We start from the raw sequence: 23,589 nt of genomic DNA on the forward strand, positions 1-23,589 counted from the left end.
ATCGTACCAAACTTCAAATGATTTGTAGCGAAAACGATCGACGGTACCTAATTTGAAATACTCGTTATTACCTGATGAAAAACGGGACGTCTTTTGAAATAAGAATACAAATGAGAATGGTAAAGAAAAAAGAGCTTTAGCTGTCTTCAAAAGTGTAGGCACTAGGCAGGGCAGGTCAAGTCAAACGACAGACAGCAAAAATTCGCCTTTTCGTCGATGAAAAATTATTTCATTATTGTTTTAATTTCGAAACAACGAGGAAAACCTACTACGAATGGTTGAAGATGGATTTGGGGAGAGGGGTCGGGGGAAGATTCCGGCGTCATCGTATTTTTAATTAAACTACCGCTAATGCGTAGAGCATCGACGCGCGACGGCGGCGACGAGATGATTTACGTTTACTTACTCGTCGTCGTCGTCGTGTATTGTTGCTTTGAATTTTCTTTTCGCGTTTATTTATTACGACGACGAGTCGAGTTAATAATAAGCTGTAGCACTCGAAAAAAGATAGGGTTTCGTGTGTATTGAAAAAAGCTTTGCGCGTTTTTTCGCCAGCTCAGCTCAGCTCAGCTGCGGCCCTCCGGCTTCGGCTCCGGCTCCGCGGTATGTCCTCGAGATAACGACGACGGAGCTTTCATCATTCTATTCTGACACTTGAAACTTTCTATGTGCGACTGTACGACTGTACGCGTATTTCTTCTCGCTCGCTATTCAATTCTTTTACATACCACTTCAGCTTTGTGGTACCTACGAGTAACTGCAGTATTCGTATTCGCAATGAACTCGTAATTGCGACTACGAGACCAGAGTAAGGGGAAAAGATATGCAAAATACTCGCGTAGGAGGTCGCAGTCGCGTTACCCAACTCGAGTCGGATGATGGAGCAAGTTTTGCGGGGTGTTCATTGTGTGTACTGTGTATCAAATGTATGTTTACTAGATGGTAAGAAGAGAGAACAGTTTGCGTACTATTATTCGCACCTACAGAGAATGGAAGCAGCGTTCCAAATTTCGGTATTTTGATTAATTTTATGGAGATTGTGGCGAGGAGAAGGGAAAAAAGATTTCTTGCCTCTAAATTTGAGAAAAAAATACTTATGAAAGATTGCCTCTAATGTTTTCATTCGTGGAAGTCGGTTTTCTTCGAATTTAATCTCAATTTTTGGCTCTAAGCCTCCGTTTGCTACCACTGTCTGGCAAAGAGACTTTCAGAATGTTTGTTTGGAAGTACGATCATCCCAAAAAAAATTGAAGTGACCCCCCCCCCATCCCACTCCAACCAATGCTCAAAATTGTGCATCAAGCCAAATTTCGTGCTTATGGAGTTTAATTGCTATTAGTCACTGAACTATTTGTTTTCATCTATACATATGTTTGAGGCTCAAAAATGGAAAATTGTCATTTTCGCGTCTTTTTACGTACGTTGCACAGTGGGCTATGAGCACCCTCAAAACAGGCGTAATTCAAAAATTCACAATAAACCCAAAAATAAATGTAAAATGATGTCCTCCCTTATGTTTTTGGGGTCGCAGAATACGAATTTGACAATATTTTTTTTGTAGTGGTTATGGGTGAGGGACTGGGACTTTGACGGCTTCCCAACAAAAAATTCCTTCACCCCTCCTACACCCTTGAAAACGTACATTTTGACATATCACACATCATTATAGTCAAATTTTGAAATTTTCACCGTTTTCACCCCCTTCATCCCTCAATATTCACCCCTACGAAAAAAAATATTGTCAAATTCGTGATCTACACCCTCAAAAACATACATTTTGACATGTCACACATTATTATGGTCAAATTTTAAAATTTTCACCCCCTTCATCCCCCACCATTCACCCCTACGAAAAAAATAGTGTCAGATTCGTGATCTACACCCTCGAAAACATACATGTCGACATATCACACGTCATTATAATCGAATTTTGAGTTTTTCACCGTTTTCACCCCCCCCCCCTTCATCCCCCACCATTCACCCCTACCAAAAAAATATTGTCAAATTCGTGATCTACGCCCTCAAAAACATACATTTTGACATATCACACATTATTATGGTCAAATTTTGAATTTTTCACCTTCTTCATCCCCCACAATTCACCCATACGAAAAAAATACTGTCAGATTCGTAATCTACACCCTCGAAAACATACATGTCGACATAACACACGTCATTATAATCGAATTTTGAGTTTTTCACCGTTTTCACCCCCCTTCATCCCCCACCATTCACCCATACCAAAAAAATATTGTCAAATTCGTGATCTACGCCCTCAAAAACATACATTTCGAGATATCACCCGTCATTATGGCCAAATTTTAAAATTTTTGACCCCCTCCTCACCCACTACCCCTACAAAAAAAATATTGTCAAATTCGTATTCTGCGACCCCAAAAACATAAGGGAGGATATCATTTTACAATTGTTTTTGGGTTTATTGTAAGTTTTTGAATTACGCCCGTTTTGAGGGTGCTCACAGCCCATTGTGCGTTGTTTGAAATTTCATTTTTTTCAGAAATTTTGACCTTGAAAATCCAAACAAAACAAAAAATTACAAAAAGCACGGTTTTTTTTGCAAAATTTTGATTTTTTCGAGCATGTTGTGCCGGTTTTTGAGCTCCACGAAAAATACATTTTATACCTTGGGGTGTAATAATATTTCTGAAAAAATTTCCTACAGGGTATAAGTATGTACTCTGCGTTTTTTTACAGATTTTTGAAATTTTTAACCCTCTCCCAACTCTTTGAGAGTTTTAACATTTTTGGACCACACCCTTCGCAGAACGAGAATTTTGAATTTTGAGCAAGTATGGACGCATTTCTCGGGCTATGCTGGGGAGGGGGGGGGTCGGTTCAAAAAGTTTGTTCTTATCCCGAAAGGTTTTTTTGTAAAATTGTAAAAATAGAAATAGCTTAGCCAACCAGTATTAGTGATTTTGTTCTAACGATTTATTTTGTGGTTCTATTTGCAGTATTTTACTGGATGCCGATGGTCATATCTCGCTGACAGATTTCGGTCTGAGTAAACTGCCGTTAAATGATCAGAAAACTTATTCGTTTTGCGGTACCGTCGAGTACATGGCTCCCGAAGTTGTGAATCGTAAAGGTCATTCGTTTGCGGCCGACTGGTGGTCGTTTGGCGTTTTAATGGTGAGTTTTGAAAAATATCTTTCAACTCGTCTTACGTATACCTAGTAGGTATTGTAAGTAGAAAATACCTACGAGAAGGTGCTAAATAGACGCAGACGTTTCTCTGGCTTCTTGACAGGCATCGCGGTATATTTTGAAAATTGACACGCGAATTGCGAACTTTAACGAATAGCTAAGTTACTTACGTAGGTAGTTCGGTATTCTGTTTTAATATCAATCGTGACTATTCGGTTAAGCTTGGCTTATCCGAGGTACGAGTCGAGTATACGAAGTTTGAAAGAATGTCCTGCCTTCTTTTCCTGTGCCAGAATTTCGAGAAGGTAAGGTACTCGTCGTACTTCTTGATCTCGTTGGAAAGTTGCGCTCGCAGTTAATTTCATTTCATCGTTAGGTTGACGGGTACCGCGTTCGGTTTACCAGTAGGTAACTTTTCGGTGTACTTATACGAATATAGCTCGTGCTGTAGCTCTATATAGCCGAATAATGTAAAATAAATATAGCGGGGCGCGACTCGGCGCTGCTCGACGTAACGTAATCGAGTGTGGTAATTTATTGCTTTACGTTTTCGTTTTCGTTTTGCAGTACGAAATGCTGACGGGCACATTACCATTTCAAGGACCTAACCGCAAAGATACCATGTCTCAGATTTTGCGAGCGAAATTAGGAATGCCGCAGAATTTATCTCCGGAAGCGCAGGCCTTGTTGCGAGTGCTATTCAAAAGGAACCCGGCTAATCGTTTAGGATCAGGTAAGCGAATCTCAGTCTGAAAAGCAAAAACTTTTCGTACTTTCCTCTTTCGTAGTCGTAGCTTCGAAAATGATTCCAGTTCGGCTACTTCGTACAAAATGCTCATCTTTCGTCCGCTTTTCGTATTTATGTACCTTTGTCTATGAATACGAATACGAGTTCCTTTACCTACGAGTATATCTTTTGTATGTATTATCCTACGAGTATCTACTCGTATTGCGCAGTTGGTTGTCATTTTCACGTTACGTGATTGTCTTTTTCGAAATAATACGGTCAGTGAGTGGGTTCGTGGGATTGCTCAACAAATAAGAAAACTTCGATTAGCTGAAAACATTTTCCGCTTCCCTCCTCCTTCATTTTTTTTATCACCCAAAGGAGAATTTTTCACATTTTTCACATCACGTCGAAATTGGAATATCTTGCGAGAGTGTTTTCAGTTTTAAAACAAGTTTCATTTCAAGATTTTGAAAAGTGAGAAATTGCGTGAATTGCCGTTTAAACCTATTATAAACACTAAATAAATGTCCAAAAATGTATGAAATTTCATGCGTTTAATTTTACAGAAACGAGTAAAAATTGCATGAAACATTGAAAATTCGTTAAAATAATATTAGTCCGGCATATGACAATAGGAGTAATTGCACCCCCCCCCCGATCCTCCGGGACAACTTTTTTCTTAAAGGGGACATCCTAAGGAACATTTTAAAGCAAACTTGGCAAAAAAAAGTTGGCCTTACTTACAAAATGGCGGCCATTTTGATTGACAGATCAGCCGAAATCGTAGATTTTGCGTTTCAACATAGGACTTGCATGAAATTTTTCAAACTTTACAAAGGTAGATCGAAAGATCATGCAAAAATTTATCGCCTGTCAAAATTTCAAGTGCTAAATTGCGTTTTTCGATTTTTGGTGAATTTTTGAAAATCTAATTTAGGCCAAAAATGAGGGAAAAAATCAAAATTTTACCAAATTGACCAAGAAAGCTGAAATTTGGGATATGCCCTATTTTCGACATGCCAAATCGATTGGAAACGGTTTCAACCCGTTTTGAGCAGTTCTGGAGCCTCCAGCAGATGTTTGAAACTCGAAATTTCCTAAAATCTTATCAAATGGGGATGGAAAGCCGAAATTCATTCTGCGAACTACATAATTTCAATACGCTACGAAGTCGACTGCAGGTGGATTTCAAGTCGTTTTGAAGTCTCCAGTAGATTTTTGAAACTTTGAATTTTCACAAAATTTCATCAAAATGGAGATGGAAAGCTGAAATTTACTCTACACTCCAATTTTAACACCCTCTGAAGACGACTTCTGGGGGGTTCAAGTCATTTTAGAGCCTCCAGCGACTTTTTTGAAAATTACTGGACCCTCCAGTAGATTTTTGAAACTTGGGAGAGTCGAGATTCATTCTGCAAACTAATTTCAATACGCTACGAAGTTGACTGCTGGTGGATTTCAAGTCTTTTTGGAGCCTCCAGCGACTTTTTGAACGGTTGTATGGCGTTTTTTTGGAAAATCGAAATTTCCTAACCATTTGAAACCACCATGTAGTCTGCGAGAAATTATCAGCTTGCCAACTTCATTTGATAAATTAATGTTGCGGGAATTTCAAGTTTCAAAAATCCACTGGAGGCTCCAGTAATTTTCAAAAAAGTCGCTGGAGGCTCTAAAATGACTTGAACCCACCTGAAGTCGTCTTCAGAGGGTGTTAAAATTGGAGTGTAGAGTAAATTTCAGCTTTCCATCTCTAGTTTCAAAAAATCTGCTGGAGGCTTCAGGAATTTTCAAAAAGTCGCCGGAGGCTCCAATACGACTTGAAATTCACCTGCAGTACTTCGTAGCGAATTAAAATTAGTTTTTAGAATAAATTTCAGTTTTATAACTCCAATTTGATGGAATTTTATGGGAATTTCGAGTTTCAAAAATCTGCTGGAGGCTCCAGAACTGCTCAAAATGAGTTGAAACCGTTTACAATCGATTTGGCATGTCGAAAATAGGGCATATCCCAAATTTCAGCTTTCTTGGTCAATTTGGTAAAATTTTGACTTTTTCCCTCATTTTTGGCCTAAATTGGATTTTCAAAAATTCAAGGATTGAAAAATTTCGTGCAAGTCCTATGTTGAAACGCAAAATCTGCGATTTCGGCTGATCTGTCAATCAAAATGGCCACCATTTTGTAAGTAAAGCCAGTTTTTTTTGGGGCAAGTTGGCGGGGGGGGGGTGCAATTTACTCCTATTGTCATATGCCGGACTATATAAAATCATTGAAAATATAACCGAAAAATAATGAAATTTCAACGCAATTTGAAAAAAATTATTCCGTAAAGTGCTTGAAAGATGATTAAATTTTATTAAAATACCAAAAAAAAAGAACTTTAAAATCTTCTGTAGAAACTGCTAAAAATTTGTGAAATTCCGGAGAAATTAGGTAAAACGTTGGAACAACTACTACGTGAAAAAAGTTGTTGAAAAAATATTAAAATTACTTGAAAATAATAAAAAAGTTTTAAAAAAATTACTTGAAAATCGCTAAAAATTTTGTAGTTGGGGACAAAAAGTTGCAAAATTTAAATCACTGTAAATTACCAAAACAATGACGAGATTTCAGTAAAATCTGGCAAAAATTTCACTAAACGAGTTGATTGAAACACGAAAAAAATCATGTGAAATGAAGAAATTTGAACGAAATGAGGCCAAATTCAAAGAAAAAGCTCAAACTGGTGTGAAAATGCGGAAAACCGGTCGAAATTATGAAAAATAACTAAAAAGTTATGAAATCCCAGTGAAATGTGACAAAATATAATGAAAATTATCTATTATTCCCGTTAAACTTCTTAAACACAAGTAAAGCATCAAAAATCATGAAAATCGCCAAAAACTAATTTATTTTTTGTAAAATTCTTCAAATTTCAGCAAAAAAATTACAAATAATAAAAGCGTTTGAAATATTTTTGAAAATCATAAAATTATAGAAAAAAAATTACGATTAAAAACCTGTAATAAAAATAACCAAAACTTGATGACTAAAATTTAAAAATTGCGGTAAATTTTACAAACACGAGTAAAAGCATTAAAAATGGTGCTGTAAATAAAATTACCAAAAATTGGGCATTTTTTTTAAATTGAAAAATTTGTAATTTTTTCAAAATTGAAATCCCTTGAAACATATTTGACTTAGTTTCATTTCAATTTTGTCGTTTTGTAAGAATTTTTCCTGTTGATGTGTCGAAATATTAAAAAAAAAAAAAAAAAAAAAAAGTAAAATACAGATGAATGAAACACTGTGTTTTGCAGTATTAAATTTTTCCTTCGAAGGTCCTAAAAAAAATTGAAGAGATAAGAACCGAATAAATGTTCGAGAAATTGAATTTTTCTCCATTTGCAGCTTTAAATTCGCTTCTAGAAATCTGCGTTCTCGTTTCGAGGAATCTTCAATTTCCAAATTGAGTATAACGAGAGTTCTATTTTTCTCAGTTAATTTTTCGGTCCATTTTTGCACGAAAAATTCTGAAATTTATTCGTTCAACTTTATCCGGGCGTAATAGAGTGGACCGACTACACTTAGTCATAATAACGAATTCGTAGGAAGAAAAATGCGAGGGAAAAAAGATAGCCAACGAGGAGACAGTTTGCGGAAACGACTGTGCGAGTGCGACCGGGTCGTACACTCGTACTCGTATCTGTCATCGTGTTTTCCAAAATCCACTTGTGCCAAAATTACGAGTACAGCCAAATAAAATGCATTTCTGCTTAGTTGCCCGAGGGGCTAGGTCATCGCTCGTCGCTCGTCGAGCACTAACGATCTCGTGTTTTTGCTTTTTCGCTGCGAGAAATGGGTAATGTGAAATGTTTCATCTTTTTTTCTGTTCGTTTTTACAGGAGCCGACGGTATGAACGAGATTAAAACTCATCCTTTCTTCTCGACCATCGACTGGGATAAATTATACCACAAGCAAATAGAACCGCCTTTTAAACCAGCCGTTAGTCGTGCCGACGACGCTTACTATTTTGACTCGGAATTCACGTCGAAAACACCTAAAGGTATGTAGATTGTAGATGTACGACGTACAAATATGTCGGTTTCACGTGTTACGTGTACCTATGTTTGTGAGACTGCGGCTTTTGCATATGATATGACCGCAGGTATGTTGTGTTACGTGTGTGATAAAGAAATGCCAGTTTTAACATTTTTTCTCGCTTTTTTTTTGGCACAGATTCGCCTGGTATACCGCCGAGTGCAAATGCGCACGAATTATTCAGAGGGTTCAGTTTCGTTGCTCCTTGTTTGTTGGACGAAGACGATCCGTTGAAAGATTTCAAACGCGCTCATCCTAGCGAATCTGTTATTAAAGTGAGTACGATTTGATTAGCTCATCCCGAGTGTGGTGTAGATTAATTGGATAGCATTTAAATTAAATATTCTGTTTTGTGACGTTATTATGATTTCAGATGGCCGGAGAAAAACGCAACGTTACCGATGAATACGAAATTTTAGGAGAACTCGGCCGAGGCAGTTATTCAGTATGTAGATTATGTGTTCATCGAGCCTCTCGAATGGAATACGCTGTCAAAGTAAGTAAATGGACGTTATTGTTTGTAGAAAATTTTCTACGTTCGTCGGTTGTTTCAAGATGAACGTTGATCGTGCATAGTAATAACGATTACTTATTTATGATGTCTTCTCTTTTCATCAGATAATCGATAAATCGAAGAAAAACTGTCAAGAAGAAGTACAAATCATGTTGCGATATGGACATCACGCGAATATAGTTACCTTGAGAGATGTAAGTTAGGTGCCCGTTATGCCAAATACTCGTATGCACACTATCAATGTCGTAACCGTAGAGTTTCTTTCCTACGTTCGTTGCCAGTAAAACAGCGCCGATCTTATTCTTCATCGTCACAACCTAACTCGAATGTTTCAATTTTGATTTAACCTAACTACTTCTGCGTAAAATCAGCTCGCATGTCGGCTGAAATCTTCGAGATTACCTCGTATTTCAAGTTTCCATCATCATCATCATCATCGTTCGTACGTTGGTCATTTGATCAAATAGTCTCGTACATCATTAATTTGGAGAAAAATACCGAAAAAAAAGAAGATATCATCGGTATCGATTTTTTGCTCCATCTCGAAGGGCTCGCGAAAAACAATGCATTCGGCATACAGAACTACCTCTGCTTTCTCGACAAACAATTAGACGAAATAAAAGCGAACCTCGATCACATCACAATACAATACGTACTCGTAGAGCGAGAATGAAACGAGGGGAAAACGCACATCGCAAACAAACAATACTGAAAATGAAGAAGAAGAAAAAAAGGGAAAAGTGAGAAAGAAAAAAAAAGAATTTTAGATAGGTACGTTGGCCATTATAAGCGAAGAATTTCGCTCTGAAACGAGAATCAAAACAAAAGGCACGAAAAGTTTCTCGTAGCTCGAAATTCGTGTTCGTGTTGGGTGATTTTTATTCGTGTATGTGGGTTGAGTTAGCGAAGAGAAAGAATTCCAGATGGGCTTTTTACTTCTATAGATAGTTTTTAACAGCATCGTGCTCGTGCCGCGTGATAATAGGTATTGTAAGCGTTGATGATTCAAAATGACGCTAATTTCATCGAGCCGAACACACGATGAAATACTTACCCGAATATACGATCTGTGTACTATAAAATTAAATTGCGTTTTCAAACTGCTTTGTGAATTTTCGCGTAAATTGCGTTAATTTAATGGGGAACGCGATATTCGTAATTGGTCGTATACCTATTCGTGTTTTTCAATTATTGAAAAAGGTAGTTAACGTTGAAAAAATACCTCTATGACTATTGGAAGAGAGCAAATGTTTTTGGGAAAATACTAGGTTGTGAGTTTTTTTTTCGAAAAAAGGCCTCATGAGCCTTTTGCCCTTTTTTCAGATGAATTTTTAAATTTTAGCTAGACTTGAAAATTTAATTTGGTTTTCTATGTGATAAAAATAGTTGTAAAAATATACGAGATGAATTACTCGAGAAAAGGGTGAAACTTGAATCTAGAAACGTCAAATTTTTTTGCTGAGTTCTCGAATGAAAATTTATAATTGTATCCCGAAATCGATTTATTTGCGATTTTCAACCTAATTTTATCGATCGAAAATCGATTTATCGAACCACGAATAATCGATTTATTCGCGATTTTCAATCTCATTTGGTCGATTATTCTGATTTAAAAAAAATTGATTTCACTTTTAAGAATCGACTTTGGGATCAAAAATCGATCATCGAAAATTGATTTCATAATTGATCATGTTCGATGTAAAAAAAAGTCTTCTTCGGTCCAAACATTTCAATTTCACTTTCGCTCAATAATGGATTACTGTGTTACGTAATTTGAAAAAATATACATTTCGGTACTAAATTTCTTGGTAAAAGGGCTTCATAAGCGTAACGCCTTTTTTAAAATGATTTTTTTTAAAAATCTCTGTAAATCCAACGTGTTGAGTGATCTTTCAGTTTACTAATATGTACGTGCATTACATTCGGTGATATGTAGATTTCTTGATGAAAGAGTTTTATAAACTTTTTGGAGACCCCTTTTCGGACGAATCTACAGGATTTACTTTCACTTGAAAATTGAATACTGTCTTAAACAAAATAATGAAAATATAATTTTAAACAGATTCATTCGATGATGAATTTCTCAAAAAAGGCTTTACAGATTTTAGGACCTTTTTAGACGAACCTCTAAAATCATTACCTAGATATTTATATTTTTACTTAAAAATTGAATATTGCGGGTAAACAATATGATGTTTTCAAGAAAGAAGCATTCGGTGATGAATTTCTTGGTAAAATGGCCTTATGGATCATGAGCCCTTTTTATGAAGAATCCACTGGTTTTACTTCCGCTCAAAAATTAAATACCATCTTACACAAATAATTTCGAAAGAGATGCTTTCGATGATGAATTTCTCAAAAGGGCATTATAGGTTTAAAGCCCTTTTTAGACGAACCTCTAAAATCATTATTTATATTTTTACTTGAAAATCGAATATTGCGGGTAAACATGATGTTTTCGAGAAAGAAGCATTCGGTGATGAATTTCTCGGTAAGAGGGCCTTATGGATCACGAGCCCTTTTTAAGACTAATCCTCTGGATGTACTTCCGCTCGAAAATTAAATACCGTCTTACACAAATAATTTCGAAAGAGATGCTTTCGATGATGAATTTCTCAAAAGGGCTTTATAGGTTTAATGCCCTTTTTAGACGAACCTCTAAATCATAGTTTTACTTTAAAAAATTGAATTTTTCGGGTGAACATGGTGTTTTCGAGAAAGAAGCATTCGATGATGAATTTCCTTGTGGAAGGGGGTTATGGACCATAAGCCCTTTTTAAACGAATCTCTTGATTTTATGTACTTTCTCTTTAGAATGTGTTTCGGGGTTTTACATTTAATAAGAAGGTGAAGGATGAATTTCAAATTTATGTCTGCTTTTTAACGGGACTATTCCGACGAAAGAGAGAGAACGATTCTGACTTAATCCGAAGCGTACATGTGCAGAAAGACATTTCCGCATAAACTCGTTTTGAAACTTTCAGCGGGTAGAAATTTGTAGCGCGTAGAGAAAAGGAAAAAGCATTTTATAACTTGATACTTATACGGTTTATTTGAACGAAGTACAATGGTACGTTAGGTTGTTTTACTTTCTCTCGGAAAACCAAACATAACAAACAAATGGCTCGCATTTTTCACGTGTGGTTAGACATTAACAAGTTGGAAAAGAAGCGTTTATAAAAAACGACGGTTTTTTCCATCGCCTTCGTTCGTTGTGCAATCTCAGCTCGACTCGACATTCTCGATGAAAGTATTTATACAAGTCGACGAAAAGGGGTAGCTTTTTGTTCCGTAGAAGCTCATTTCACATGGGATCGGAGTGCAGGTTTACTCGCAACGAACGCGTTGTTAACGCTCTTCTTTTTTGCTTCTTTAATCCAAATGATAAGGGTATAGAGTGTATTTACTTGTTCGGTTGCTCATTGTGTCGACTAATGTCGATGTCATTATCGTTGCAGGTATTTGAAGACGATGTATCGGTGTATTTAGTGATGGAATTAATGAAAGGCGGAGAACTACTGGACAGGTTAAAATCGTTGAAATATTTTTCCGAAAGGGAAGCCAGTTCAATTATGTATGTGATCGTATCGACAGTTCATCATTTGCATCAAAATGGAGTAAGTCGACGAACCCACACGTGACCTGTTGTAATGAGTTACTTATGGTATGGTCAATCGGTCGCAGAATATAACTCGGATATTTTTGTTGGGTTGCAGGTTGTACATAGAGATCTAAAGCCATCGAATATTTTATACGCGTCCGAAACAACGTCACCGGAAGCGCTGAGAATATGTGATTTCGGTTTCGCCAAACAGTTGCGAGCGGAAAATGGCTTATTGATGACTCCGTGTTATACGGCCAATTTCGTAGCACCCGAAGTATTAAAACGTCAAGGTTATGACGCTGCCTGTGATATATGGTCTCTAGGTGTTCTATTGTTTACTTTACTGTCGGGGTAAGAAAAACGACCCTACTACATTATATCGAGTCAACTCGAGTTGTATCATTTTGAAAAAATAAGTCTCGTATTCGTGTACTTACTGATTTTCCATGTTCGGTTTCTTGTTGCAGACAAACGCCATTTGCAAACGGTCCGAACGATACGCCGACTGAGATATTACATCGTATAGCTGAAAGTAAATTGGACTTGAGATGCGGTACCTGGATTACCATTTCAAACGAAGCCAAGGTACAGATGGGCGAAAAATGAAAATAATTAGATTCGTTTCACTTCGACGGTTTCGAATTTTTCGATTTTTTTTTCTTTTGTAGGACCTAGTAAGCTGTATGCTGCATGTGGAACCGCGCAGAAGACCGACAACTAGTCAAATTTTACAACACCCTTGGATCACAAGACGTGATAATCTACCAACGAACAGAATCCATTTACCCGAACCCAATCTCATTAAAGTAAGTTTTCGTATCATCGCTTCTTCTCCATCTCGAGCCAGTTTCACTCACTCGCAATATTTTTACAGGGTGCCATGGCAGCAACGTACAGAGCGATGAGCCAGTCTCCGCCGATACCCAATTTAGGACCAGTTTTCATGAGTCAGCTGGCCCAAAGGAGACGTAAATCAAGACCAAAATCATCTACCTAAGTTTCAGCGACATACGCACGTCTTCGTATGTCGCTGTGTAACCTCTTTTTTTTTCCAACAGTATTTTGTCGTTTTGTTGTTTTTCTTTGTTTTTTTCTTTGTTTTTCTATTTTTTATTTTTACGTGTTTTACATTTTATAAATTTGAAAGTCATCCCAGCCCAGCGCGTACCTATGTGATTTTTTGTGAAAAAAAATCTTCGTCGTAGTGTGGTCGATTCACACTAACTACGTTACGTTCACATACGTAATTTTTCAGAATTCAAAAACGTTTCAATTTTCGATACTATGTTTGAATTTCTCATCAGGAAGGCCGGATTTGTAAAGTGAAACTATGAAATATCGAAGTGTTCGAATTACGTATTTATTCACATCGAATACCTCTAATATGATTTACCGTATTCGTGTGTTGTTTTTTTGTTTGTTTGTTCTTTTTTTTTTCGTATCAAATTTCATTTTTAATGATAATAATTTTTACGATTAATCGTACAGTTGTTGTAGCTGTGTTAGTTATAGGCTTTGATATGTGGAAAATTAATCATCGCTACACCAAAGTGATATTAGATTTTAACCTCATTTACATTCCATTCCTCTACCTTGTTTTTCTTTTTCCCCCGTCTCATTTATAGGTACCTTTATCGAGTTGCTAGATGCAAATACTTAGCCGAGTAGACGTTTTTTTTTGATAATCAATCTTCGAAAGTTCGAACTCTCCTATGTTCTTGCAAATTCGAATTTCATTACTCGTTTGTTTCGTTGAAAACAATTTTCTTAAAACAACAGTTACCCAATGCCATGTTGTAGTTTCAGATTACGTGCTAGTGGGATGTAATAGTATTTTATCGTTGACGAATTTTAAAATTTTTGAATCGTCAATTACCAGTTATTCGGTAGTTTATAAATATAAACTCACAACACTGAAAATTTCATTCGCGAAACGAAACCGCAGTTGAAAATGATATCGATGTTTTAAAGTACTTATACTTCTGGTTCGTGATCGTGAATATCAAAATTTAACGTAACTCATCAAAAAAAAAAAAAAAACAGAAAAGATTGAAATTTGAAACGATAATCGTTGTCGAGATTCGTGTGCTTGAATAAGCTACTTGTATTATACTGTAAGTGCGAAGATGTCGAGCATCTATTGTTATTTTTAGATTATAAAATCAAACCTTTTATCGAACGAAGCATCAATTTTTTCATAGTTACCATGTAATATATCTAAGGCAATTTCAACCAAACCAAAATGTGTACAACAGAAAACATTCGTTCGATTTGAATACCAGAAACAGTACGTAAGCCGTAACTCGGATAGTACTTTATCCTTCGACGATGATATCGTAATCGTATTATTAATCGTCGAACGTTCGTTAAATATTATTTAATCTTACACGAGTAAGTTTTCAAACGGATTAGGCGTTTAGTGTTGACATTCGTATTAATTTCATGGGCTACGAATTCGCTTTAGTTGAACGGAAATTGATTAAGAAAACGAACTCTGCCGAGGGATGAAAGAGAAATGTTCATTTTGTCATTATTCGGAGTACCATACTATTAGTTTTAAAACGATGTCGCCGTCATTATCAAATAATCCTGTTCCCATTTCGGCGAAAGCTCGAGCGATTTTTTATTAATAAAGAACTCTAGAGTTTCGCCGACGCCGACGGTGGGTATTAGAAAGAATTAATAAGTATGCCTAAACTCGAGCAGCGAGCACGTTTCCAAAATTAATGAATCTTATCGGAAAAATCAACGCGTAAAATTTTACGTTCGTTTCAGTACTAGCGACTGTTTGTTCAAGTTTTTTCTCTCGAAATTAGTATTCTAAAACAATATTCTTAATCGCGCGACGATTTTCTTCTCTTTTTTTCTTTTCGAAGAATGATACAGACGGTTTTTTCCCATCGAGTAATGATAATAAATCGCCCCGAAATCTTCGAGTGATAAGTTTTCGAAATTGGATTGAAAATATTTTAAAACGTCGATTATGTTTTTACGATTACATGTGTGTGTGTGTGTACTTTTGTAATATTATTTTAATAATATTAATACGTCAATTGTACATAAATTTTTGACTGAATTTTATGTATTATAGGAATAACTTTATTTTAATAATTTATATTCGATTATTTTCAGTAAAATAAACAAGTGTAATGTTTATTTTTCGTCTTCGTACGCGTTTGTATGAAATTGTATTATTCGAAACTTCAGTATCGATGTATGTAGTTTTATTTTTGGTTCTTTGTTGAAAAGTGTATTCGGATGAATCATTAACCTTAACGCGTTGACAACTGATAAGGATAACACCCTTTCGTCTGATTGGTTTAGATTTAGATTAAATGTCAGGTTTATTGTGTTTCGTGTGTGTCATATCGTGATGATGATTCATAAAAGATATCAATCGAACGATGAAAAGGTGAAATGCAGGCAAGTGCAGCACCAGCATTCATTATTTTCCTTCGTTGTTGTCGTCTTAGCTTTTGGTTCGGTTCGGTTCGGTTCAATCGTTATTTTTCTTATTCTGTGTTCGATTTTTTTTCCTTTTTATAATGTATTCGATCGTTCGACGAAGTGCGAGCAGTACCGGTATAGTTTTCTGAATAATTTGTCGATAATTATGTCGAGACTAATTGCATTGGTGTTCGTTTCCCTTCGATTTCAACGTATTGATTATTCAAATGCTGTTCTAGAGTCGAAGAAACAACTTGCTTTCTCGAGGTTTGTTTTCTTTTTAGTATTTGATATGATATGTACATTTCGATGATGATTATAGATTTTGTGGATGAGATTCGTTTCAGCGTTGAATTTGGTATTCAAGTGGTTGAAAAGTGTACGTTGAACTTATTAGAATGAAATACCTGTCCTTATCACTGATCGTTCGTTTCGTTGGGGTACGTTAGTATTGATTTGAGCATTGTGCTCGATCAAATTCCGAAGATAGGCTCAAACTAGTAATGGTGACCGTAGCTAGGCTAGCTACCTATACAGTTTTCTGAAAACTTGAAAGTTGTCGATTGATGATTTGCGCGTAAGATGTGACTGTAGGGATCAGAGTAGGTACTCGAACGTTGAAACTGATTTGAATTGAAATTGGATATTTGCGATAATGATGAAAGTTTAATTCAACTATGACGTGAGACAATGTGACGATGACTTTGGTTTGGTTTATATAGTATATGGTTGATGTAAAAGCTCGTTTTGAAAACCTAGACCAAGTTATACTCTATAAATATATCTGGGTAAGTGGGTAACGGTAGTGGTAGGAATCCGAAGCGTAAATTTGGCTTTTTGCCTTTTCGCTAGAAATCGTTAAATATGAATTAATATTGTCATTGCCAGTGACGAGTACACCGTCGTCGGACTGTCGGAGTGTGGTCGAATTCGCCTGTTCGCGTCAACGAGAGATAAAACGAGCGACGATAACCGTTTAGCGAAGGAATTAATAAAATAGTGAAAAACAAAATGAAACGAAGGGAATCGTTGAAACCGGCGGCTAAAAAAACGGACGAATTGCCGTGGGATTTCTTCGACAGGTGCCTGTTGCCGATAATTTTCTCGCACGCGGCCGCCATCGTCGTGTCATTCGTGTTGAATATTTTACGAATTTCGCAAATTTCCAGTTTCTCGTTGTTTATCATTTTCGTATTGGCGACAGTTAGCGTAACAATTTGTTATCATAATTTGCAGGTGAGTAAACACAAACTCAAAACACACGCTTACGCTACCTACCTACCTACCTACCTACGTGCTGCGCACCCCTCGTGGCCCATACACGAAAGCTCCCTCGCGTTGATAAATTAACCTCAACTCTAATAACAAATTCCATTAGTTTACTTCATTATTATCATCATCATCATCTACTCTAGGTAGGGTTTTTTTTCTTATTTTCTTTACATTATATAGTTTTTATTTTACGAGTCGGATATACAGGGTACAGGGGTTGGGGTATGTATTGTTACGAGTAAATATTTACCGTACGCTGGAAAATTACACCTTTTCTCGTAAAGTAAACAAGGAAAAATGCTTTTAAGCTTTTTTTAGTTTTTATTTTTTCACTTGTTGAAAAGCTTTGCTTCGAGGGTGCTTTTTCTTTTTCTTTCACGACGAAGACGTAACAAAAGATATGATATGCTATGCTGCGTCGTCGTCGGAGGTCGAACTCGACTTGACGTGACCGTAACGGCGCCCGATGCCCGGCTCCGGCATTTTTTCATCGTACGAGTATGAGTATAAAAATGTAGGTTCTTTTATTCTAGTAACTCGAGGCTGTGGCGAAGAAATTTTCTAGAAACTAGTCGTCATACCGCGTGAAATACGCGTAAATAGGCCTGTGAGAAATTAAGCGTAGGTATCTTAAAGGTACAAAATGTAAATTCTCCCCGGTGAACGTAGATGAAGATATAGCTAGAGCACGACTACGGTACCTTTTGTTACCTTAGGTTGAGGCATGAGGCTATATTAGCGTTAATAAAAGAATTAATTCCTTTCACGCGCCGAAATGGCGAGAAGATTTTCGTAATTTCAGAAACATTTGCGAGGTATTTTTCAACATTACATAGCAGTTAGAAGCTAGCTTTTACGTCAACACGATGAATATTTACTTAGCTATTCTCGTAGATAGGTACGTAAATTCTACTTTCTACGACTACGATGAGGTATAGGAAAGAAAGGTAATGTGAAATGAGCAGATGCTACTTCTACAGATGCTTAATTTCGTTATGAAAAAGCATACTGACGATATACCATATCCTATACGTATTACTTTGGTAAATTCATTCAAATGACGATGTTTTTTGTTTAGTGCATAGCTGCATACCTAACCTATGTATTAATCTGCTTATGCACTCATACATCAGATTTTTTGACATTTCAATATGATGATGCTTCCATTATATCATAAATTTTCCGGTTATTTCTCAAACAAGTAACACTTTTATTTTAAAAAGTATAGGTAACGTGTAAAGAAATATGGGTGATTAATTTCTCATCAATCATTTCAACGTAAGCTTAATTAATATTTTAAAAAATGTTTATTTAGGTACTAGAAAACTACAAATGGTAAAAATTTGGAATTTTTGCCAGGTTTTGAGCCCATTGAAGCGCTTTTTAGTACGGTTGTGAAAACTGAAAAAAACTGAAACGAATAAAAAAAGTTAAAAACTAAATATTTAGAAACAACGGAAATTGAAAATGAATAAAACGAAAATAAATATCTAAACAAAATGTTTGAAAACTACCAAAATTACTTCAGAAAAAACGAAAACTGAATAAAAAATTTGTTTTTCAATAATGTTTTCCTTCTTTTTTTTCCATAAGAATTTAATGAAAATGAAAATAAGAAATTTTCAGATTTCTTCTATATGTTTTAACAACACGTACGTTTCGGAGGGTCATTCCATGTCAACTCAACCAAAAAAAGGCGATTTTGAAAGTCATGTCTTTCAATTTCGCTTAAATTTTTTTCACAATATCTACCCACCCAGTAAGTAAGAAAACCGCAATTAGTTTGGTCCCAGCCCTCTCAGGGGCGGGTGGGGAGGGGGCTTCCATTATTTTCACATTGTCTCGAGGTACTCAACTTCAGCAGCCCATTCCTCCAAAACTATGATACTTTGATCAAAACTGATTTCACAGTTCGAAAGGGCATTGAATTTTGAACCTTTGAAGTATTGTATTTTGAAATTTTCAAAAGTTGAAAGTTGAACTTTCAAATTGAAAGTTCAAATTTCAAAATGGCGCTGTAAGTGGGAGCTACCACTTAAAATTTTGAAAAAATTTCCATAGATGTACATTTTGATACTTTTTCGAAATATTTATAGGTTTTGAGATGGGACTCTTGACGGAGGGGGAGCACCCCCACCACCACTTTTGGGTGAAACTTTCCAAAGAAAATCTGGGGTATGTGATATATCGAATTGTATGTTTTCGGCGACTCTGAATACGAATATGACTTCAGATTTTTGATTGAACCCCATCCACGGCCCCCGCACCTTCCCAAAGGGGGCAAAAATTCAAAAAAGTGTTTTGTTCGTGCGACACATGAAATAGCATGTTTTTGGTGACGCTGAACACGAATATTATGACGTCAGATTTGTGATTGGACTCCATCCATGGCCCCAACAATTTGTTTGGACTTTAACCTATTGTGGGAGGTTTTTGGAGCCATGGGTGAAGTCGATTCGAAAAACTAAGGCAATATTCGTGTTCAGCGATATCGAAAACATACTATTGCATGTGTCACACGAATGTAACCATTTTTTGGGGGTCATCCCCTTTGGAGAGGTGCTGGGGGCCGTGGATGGGGTCCTATCAAAAATCTGACGTTATATTCGTGTTCAGCGTCGCCGAAAACATACAATTCGATGTATCATATGCCCCAGATTTTCTTTTGAAAGTTTCGCCAAAAATTGGGGGTGGGGGTGCTCCCCCTCCGTCAAGAGTCCCATCTCGAAACCTAAATATTTCGGAAAAGTATCAAAATGTACATCTATGGAAATTTTTTCAAAATTTTATATGGTAGCTCCCACTTACAGCGCAAAGTATCATATGTAGTTTTGGAGGAATGAGCTGCTGAAGCTGAGTACCTCTAGACAATGTGAAAATAATGGAAACCCCCGCCCGCCTCCTGAGGGGGCTGGGACCAAACTGATTGCGGCTTTCTTACTTACTGGGTGGGTAGATATTGTAAAAAAAAATTGAGCAAAATCGAAGGACATGACCCAAAACGTTGGTTGAGTTGACATGGAATGACCCAGGTAGGTAATATTTTCTCTTCTCTTTCTATCTAATTGTAAAATCAAAAGTTGATAATGAAAGAAAGCTGAGAAATCGAAAATAAAAAATGAAAAACTGAAAATAAAATCACAAATCAATATCTAAATGAGCAGAAAACAAAAATTGGCACATAAATTTTTTCTTCGGGAATGTGTTCTGATGAACCCCCTGAACTACCAAAAAAAAACCGACCCTCCTAACCCTGGAGCTAATTTGTTTAGGAGGCTAAAACCGGTTCCGATTCACGTTTTTTTGCGATTTACTCCAAAAATATCAGGTTTACGATAAAAACTACCATGACTAAAAATGTTCCCCTTCAAATTCTCGACAATTTAATACTACGCTCGATACCCATCCCTCAAGAGGGGTGCCTAAAAATAGGGGTGGAAAGAGTAAGTGTTTCAAAAAAGTCAGTCCAATAAATATGATCAATGTTACCACTTTATATCATTCGTTTTCGCTCAAATTTTTTTTTACAAAGTCTACTCACCCAACTATTAATTGCACCACCATTGATTGGTCATCAATCCTCCCCGGGGGTTGGTGGGGGGGATGCTTGATTTTTCAAGTAACACACAACTGAATCATGTATTTGAAAAACGAATCTGGACATGCGATATATCGAATATTGTGTTTTCGAGGTCGCTGAATACGAATACCAACTTATTTTCTGGATCCAACTCCTCAAAGCCCCTCTGTGCCCCAAAAAGGGGGTTACAATTTTGAAAAATCGTGAAAAGTCGAGTGATATATCGAATGGTATGTTTCCGAGGTCGCTGAGTACGAATATGAACTTATTTTTTGGGTCCCACCCCCCTCAATGTCTTTCTGTGCTCCAACAAGGGGGCTAAAATTTCAAAAAATCATCAAAAAGTCGAGTGATATATCAAATGGAATGTTTTTGAGGTCGTCAAGCACAAATATGAACTTATTTTTTGGTTCCCACCCCACAATGTCCCTCTGTGCCCCAAAGAAGGGGTCAAATTTCGAAAAATTGTAAAATGATGAATAACAAAAACGAAAACGAAGACTGAAAACTAAAAACTGAAAATCTGGAGAAATGAAAAACACAAACAGAAAATACAACCTCAGCATGATCTATGTAAAAACGAAAACAAAAACCGAAAATTTGAAGAAAAAAAAAATGAACAAAAATAAAATCTGAAAATGAAAAGTATGAAGTTGAAGTATTAAAAACCGTAACCGAAAACAAAATTCGAAACCAGAAATCCGGAAACAAAAACAAAAAACAATAATACTTGACCGAAAAAACATCTCGTTCTTTAGAGTTGTGAAAACAACATTTTTTGAGTTTCCATTTTATTCTGTTCTCGATGTTCTCGTATTTCATTCTCAGATTTTGTTTTCACTTTTCGTTCTTCATATTTTGGTTCTTAATTTCAGTTCTCTTTTCCGTTCCCATAATTTTGAGTTTTTGAATTCACGCAGTTCTGAACAGTTTTTTTTTTTTTTTGTTATTTTCATGTTTCGTTTTTTTTCTGATTCAGGTTTTTTTCTTGAAAAGGGGGTTATTTTGAAAGATTTTGTCAATAAATGGAACATTTACAAAAAATTTTCACAGCTTCATTTTTTTGTATTATTTTTTTATTTTTCTCCATTTGGGGGACTCCATAGAAGGAGACCACCAACATTGTTTGGAGGCCGAGGAATTTTTTTTCTTAAACGAAAGGTTCATTTAAAAGAGTTCTGACGTAAAAATGAGGAATTTTTTGGGTAAGTAAATTGGATTTTTTTTTTGAACTTGAAGGGTTTCTCGGCACGATACCAATCCACCTACCTACAAAGTAGATACCAATATGTACATCGGGAACTGGGAAATGACCTCCTGCAATAGTATACTTTGTACTTATGTGTGCTAATGTATGGCGAATGTTTATATATAATTCATGCGAAATATTTTAACAGCAAAATAATACACGACAATGACCTACTTATTACGTCATCGGTCTATTATTAGCAGTTATTTGGTAGCTATGATGCCGGTGTCGGTACCGGCATCATCGCCAGTATATCTTGCAAAAAGTTTGCAAAACTAAAATGCGAAAAGTTTGAACGTAGACGTTGTTGTGACGTTGTTGTATTTTAGTAAATTATTATTTGCACGAGTATGTAACTCGTAAAATTTGGTATTTCGAGCACGATACTACTTCAACCAGCGTGGCTTTGTAGGCTTAATGAAAAGATAGATAAATGTGATTAGCGAAGTATGGGTCATTCCTTGTCAAATTAGTCCGGTTTTGGGTTTAGGTTCCCTCGTTTTTTTTTTTTTTCAAAAAATCTTTATGCTCGTATGTTCTTTAAATCGTTACTATTGGCTCTTCAACTTCCCTCGGGGCTTGGGACATATGGGGAGATTTTTTTTAGCTATTGAAATTTCTGGCCGTAATTGTTTGCGGTGTTTCGAACGTGGTCGTCCAAAAGGTCAAAGTTGAGCTTTTTTGAAAGCCCGATTTTAGAAATTTTTCCAAATTTCGGAGCTATAATTTAAAATTTTGAAAAAATTCGAGAAGGGTACTGTAAGCGTGGGTAACTTAGAACGGGGGTGGAACTTGGAACACTTGTGACTTTTTACAGTCTAGTAGTGGTCACACTGGATGTATGTTGGCTAGCGTGCTCTACGTGGTCTCATTTTTTTTTGTATGATTGTCGTCGATTTTATGCAGCAATCATACCTTATTATTTTTCATACCTTGGTCTTATTAAAAAATGAAGAAAACGTGCTTCGAAAATCGCCAAAATTTAATAGTGTTGAAACTTCTTTTACCCAGCTATTCGGGTAAAGGCGAGTGAAATGATTTTTCAAAATAATTACAGTATGTGTTAATAACTACAGAATGGCGTTGAATTCAAACCTGTACCTGTAATAGTTTCAAAATGACAGCCATTTTAAAAAAAAAATCATTTTTGTTCCAAGTTTTTTACCTGTTCCAATATTTTTTATAATTCTCAATTTTGAGATAATTTGAAAAATGAAAAAACCATCTTGTAGGAAATTTAATTTGCAACATGATAGTTTTTTTATTTTTTAAATTAGCTTAATATTTGAGCGAGTTATGTTAATTTGAAAAAATTGTGTTTCTATATAATTTAATTTTTAATTTTTTTTTATTGATAAAAACAAGGTTTTTGAGTTTTTTTGTCATTGTGAGTGAATAAAGCGTTGGTATGATTTGGGGTGGGAGGGAATATTATTTGTTGATGTTTTTCTTCAATTTCAAGGGTTCCAGGTGCTTGCCAGAGCCATCTAACAGGGGGAAAACAGCCAATTTATTCGAGTGTAGTCCAGTCATTAAAGACATTTTTACAGGAAAAATTATTATCAAACAGATCTTTCGCAAATATTGTTCACAGATGTCCCCTCAACAACATACTAAAAGTCCTGGCCCGTACGGGGTCCGGAACCCCCTCAAAGGGGGGTGGAACCTCCCCCAAAATCAGTTTTTCGCCATTTTCTCCCCCGCATTGCATTTTAGCGAAAAACATGTAATAAATAAAAGAATCTACGTCAAATTTCCGATCTAATGATGTATCAACTTTCCTTGTATGTTCAAGGGGGGCGGAACTGCAACCATTTAAATGAGGGGGGTTTTCTGAAAAATAGATAAAGGCTATAGGCGCCTAAGAGGGGTGAAATGGTCCCCGAAAACGTTCGAGTTGATATTAGTATGGAAGATAGGTACCATTGAGAAACTTCCGCGTAGAA

The 23,589-nt window shown here is 36.1% G+C and overlaps 2 protein-coding genes across 12 annotated transcripts in view; both read left to right on the forward strand.

Annotated features, from left to right (window-relative positions):
- The window catches only part of S6kII (Ribosomal protein S6 kinase II), a 277,023-nt gene extending 261,772 nt beyond the window's left edge, over nt 1-15,251 (forward strand). For all 11 annotated transcript variants that reach the window (XM_065369809.1, XM_065369803.1, XM_065369802.1 and 8 more), the window contains 11 exons: nt 2,976-3,153; nt 3,736-3,901; nt 7,781-7,942; nt 8,116-8,252; nt 8,351-8,473; nt 8,596-8,685; nt 11,950-12,108; nt 12,208-12,446; nt 12,563-12,680; nt 12,764-12,901; nt 12,970-15,251. In XM_065369809.1, coding sequence (XP_065225881.1) covers nt 2,976-3,153; nt 3,736-3,901; nt 7,781-7,942; nt 8,116-8,252; nt 8,351-8,473; nt 8,596-8,685; nt 11,950-12,108; nt 12,208-12,446; nt 12,563-12,680; nt 12,764-12,901; nt 12,970-13,092 — 1,633 coding nt within the window. In that variant the 3' untranslated portion in view covers nt 13,093-15,251. The remainder of the gene's footprint in view (nt 1-2,975; nt 3,154-3,735; nt 3,902-7,780; nt 7,943-8,115; nt 8,253-8,350; nt 8,474-8,595; nt 8,686-11,949; nt 12,109-12,207; nt 12,447-12,562; nt 12,681-12,763; nt 12,902-12,969) is intronic.
- A 1,157-nt stretch (nt 15,252-16,408) lies between these two features.
- LOC135849401 (D-beta-hydroxybutyrate dehydrogenase, mitochondrial) overlaps nt 16,409-23,589 on the forward strand; it is a 44,425-nt gene continuing 37,244 nt past the window's right edge. The window contains exon 1 of the mRNA XM_065369829.1: nt 16,409-16,778. Within this exon, the coding sequence (XP_065225901.1) occupies nt 16,554-16,778 (225 nt within the window). The 5' untranslated portion in view covers nt 16,409-16,553. The remainder of the gene's footprint in view (nt 16,779-23,589) is intronic.

Source organism: Planococcus citri, chromosome 5, assembly GCF_950023065.1.
Source record: "Planococcus citri chromosome 5, ihPlaCitr1.1, whole genome shotgun sequence".
Taxonomy (NCBI): Eukaryota; Metazoa; Arthropoda; class Insecta; order Hemiptera; family Pseudococcidae; genus Planococcus; species Planococcus citri.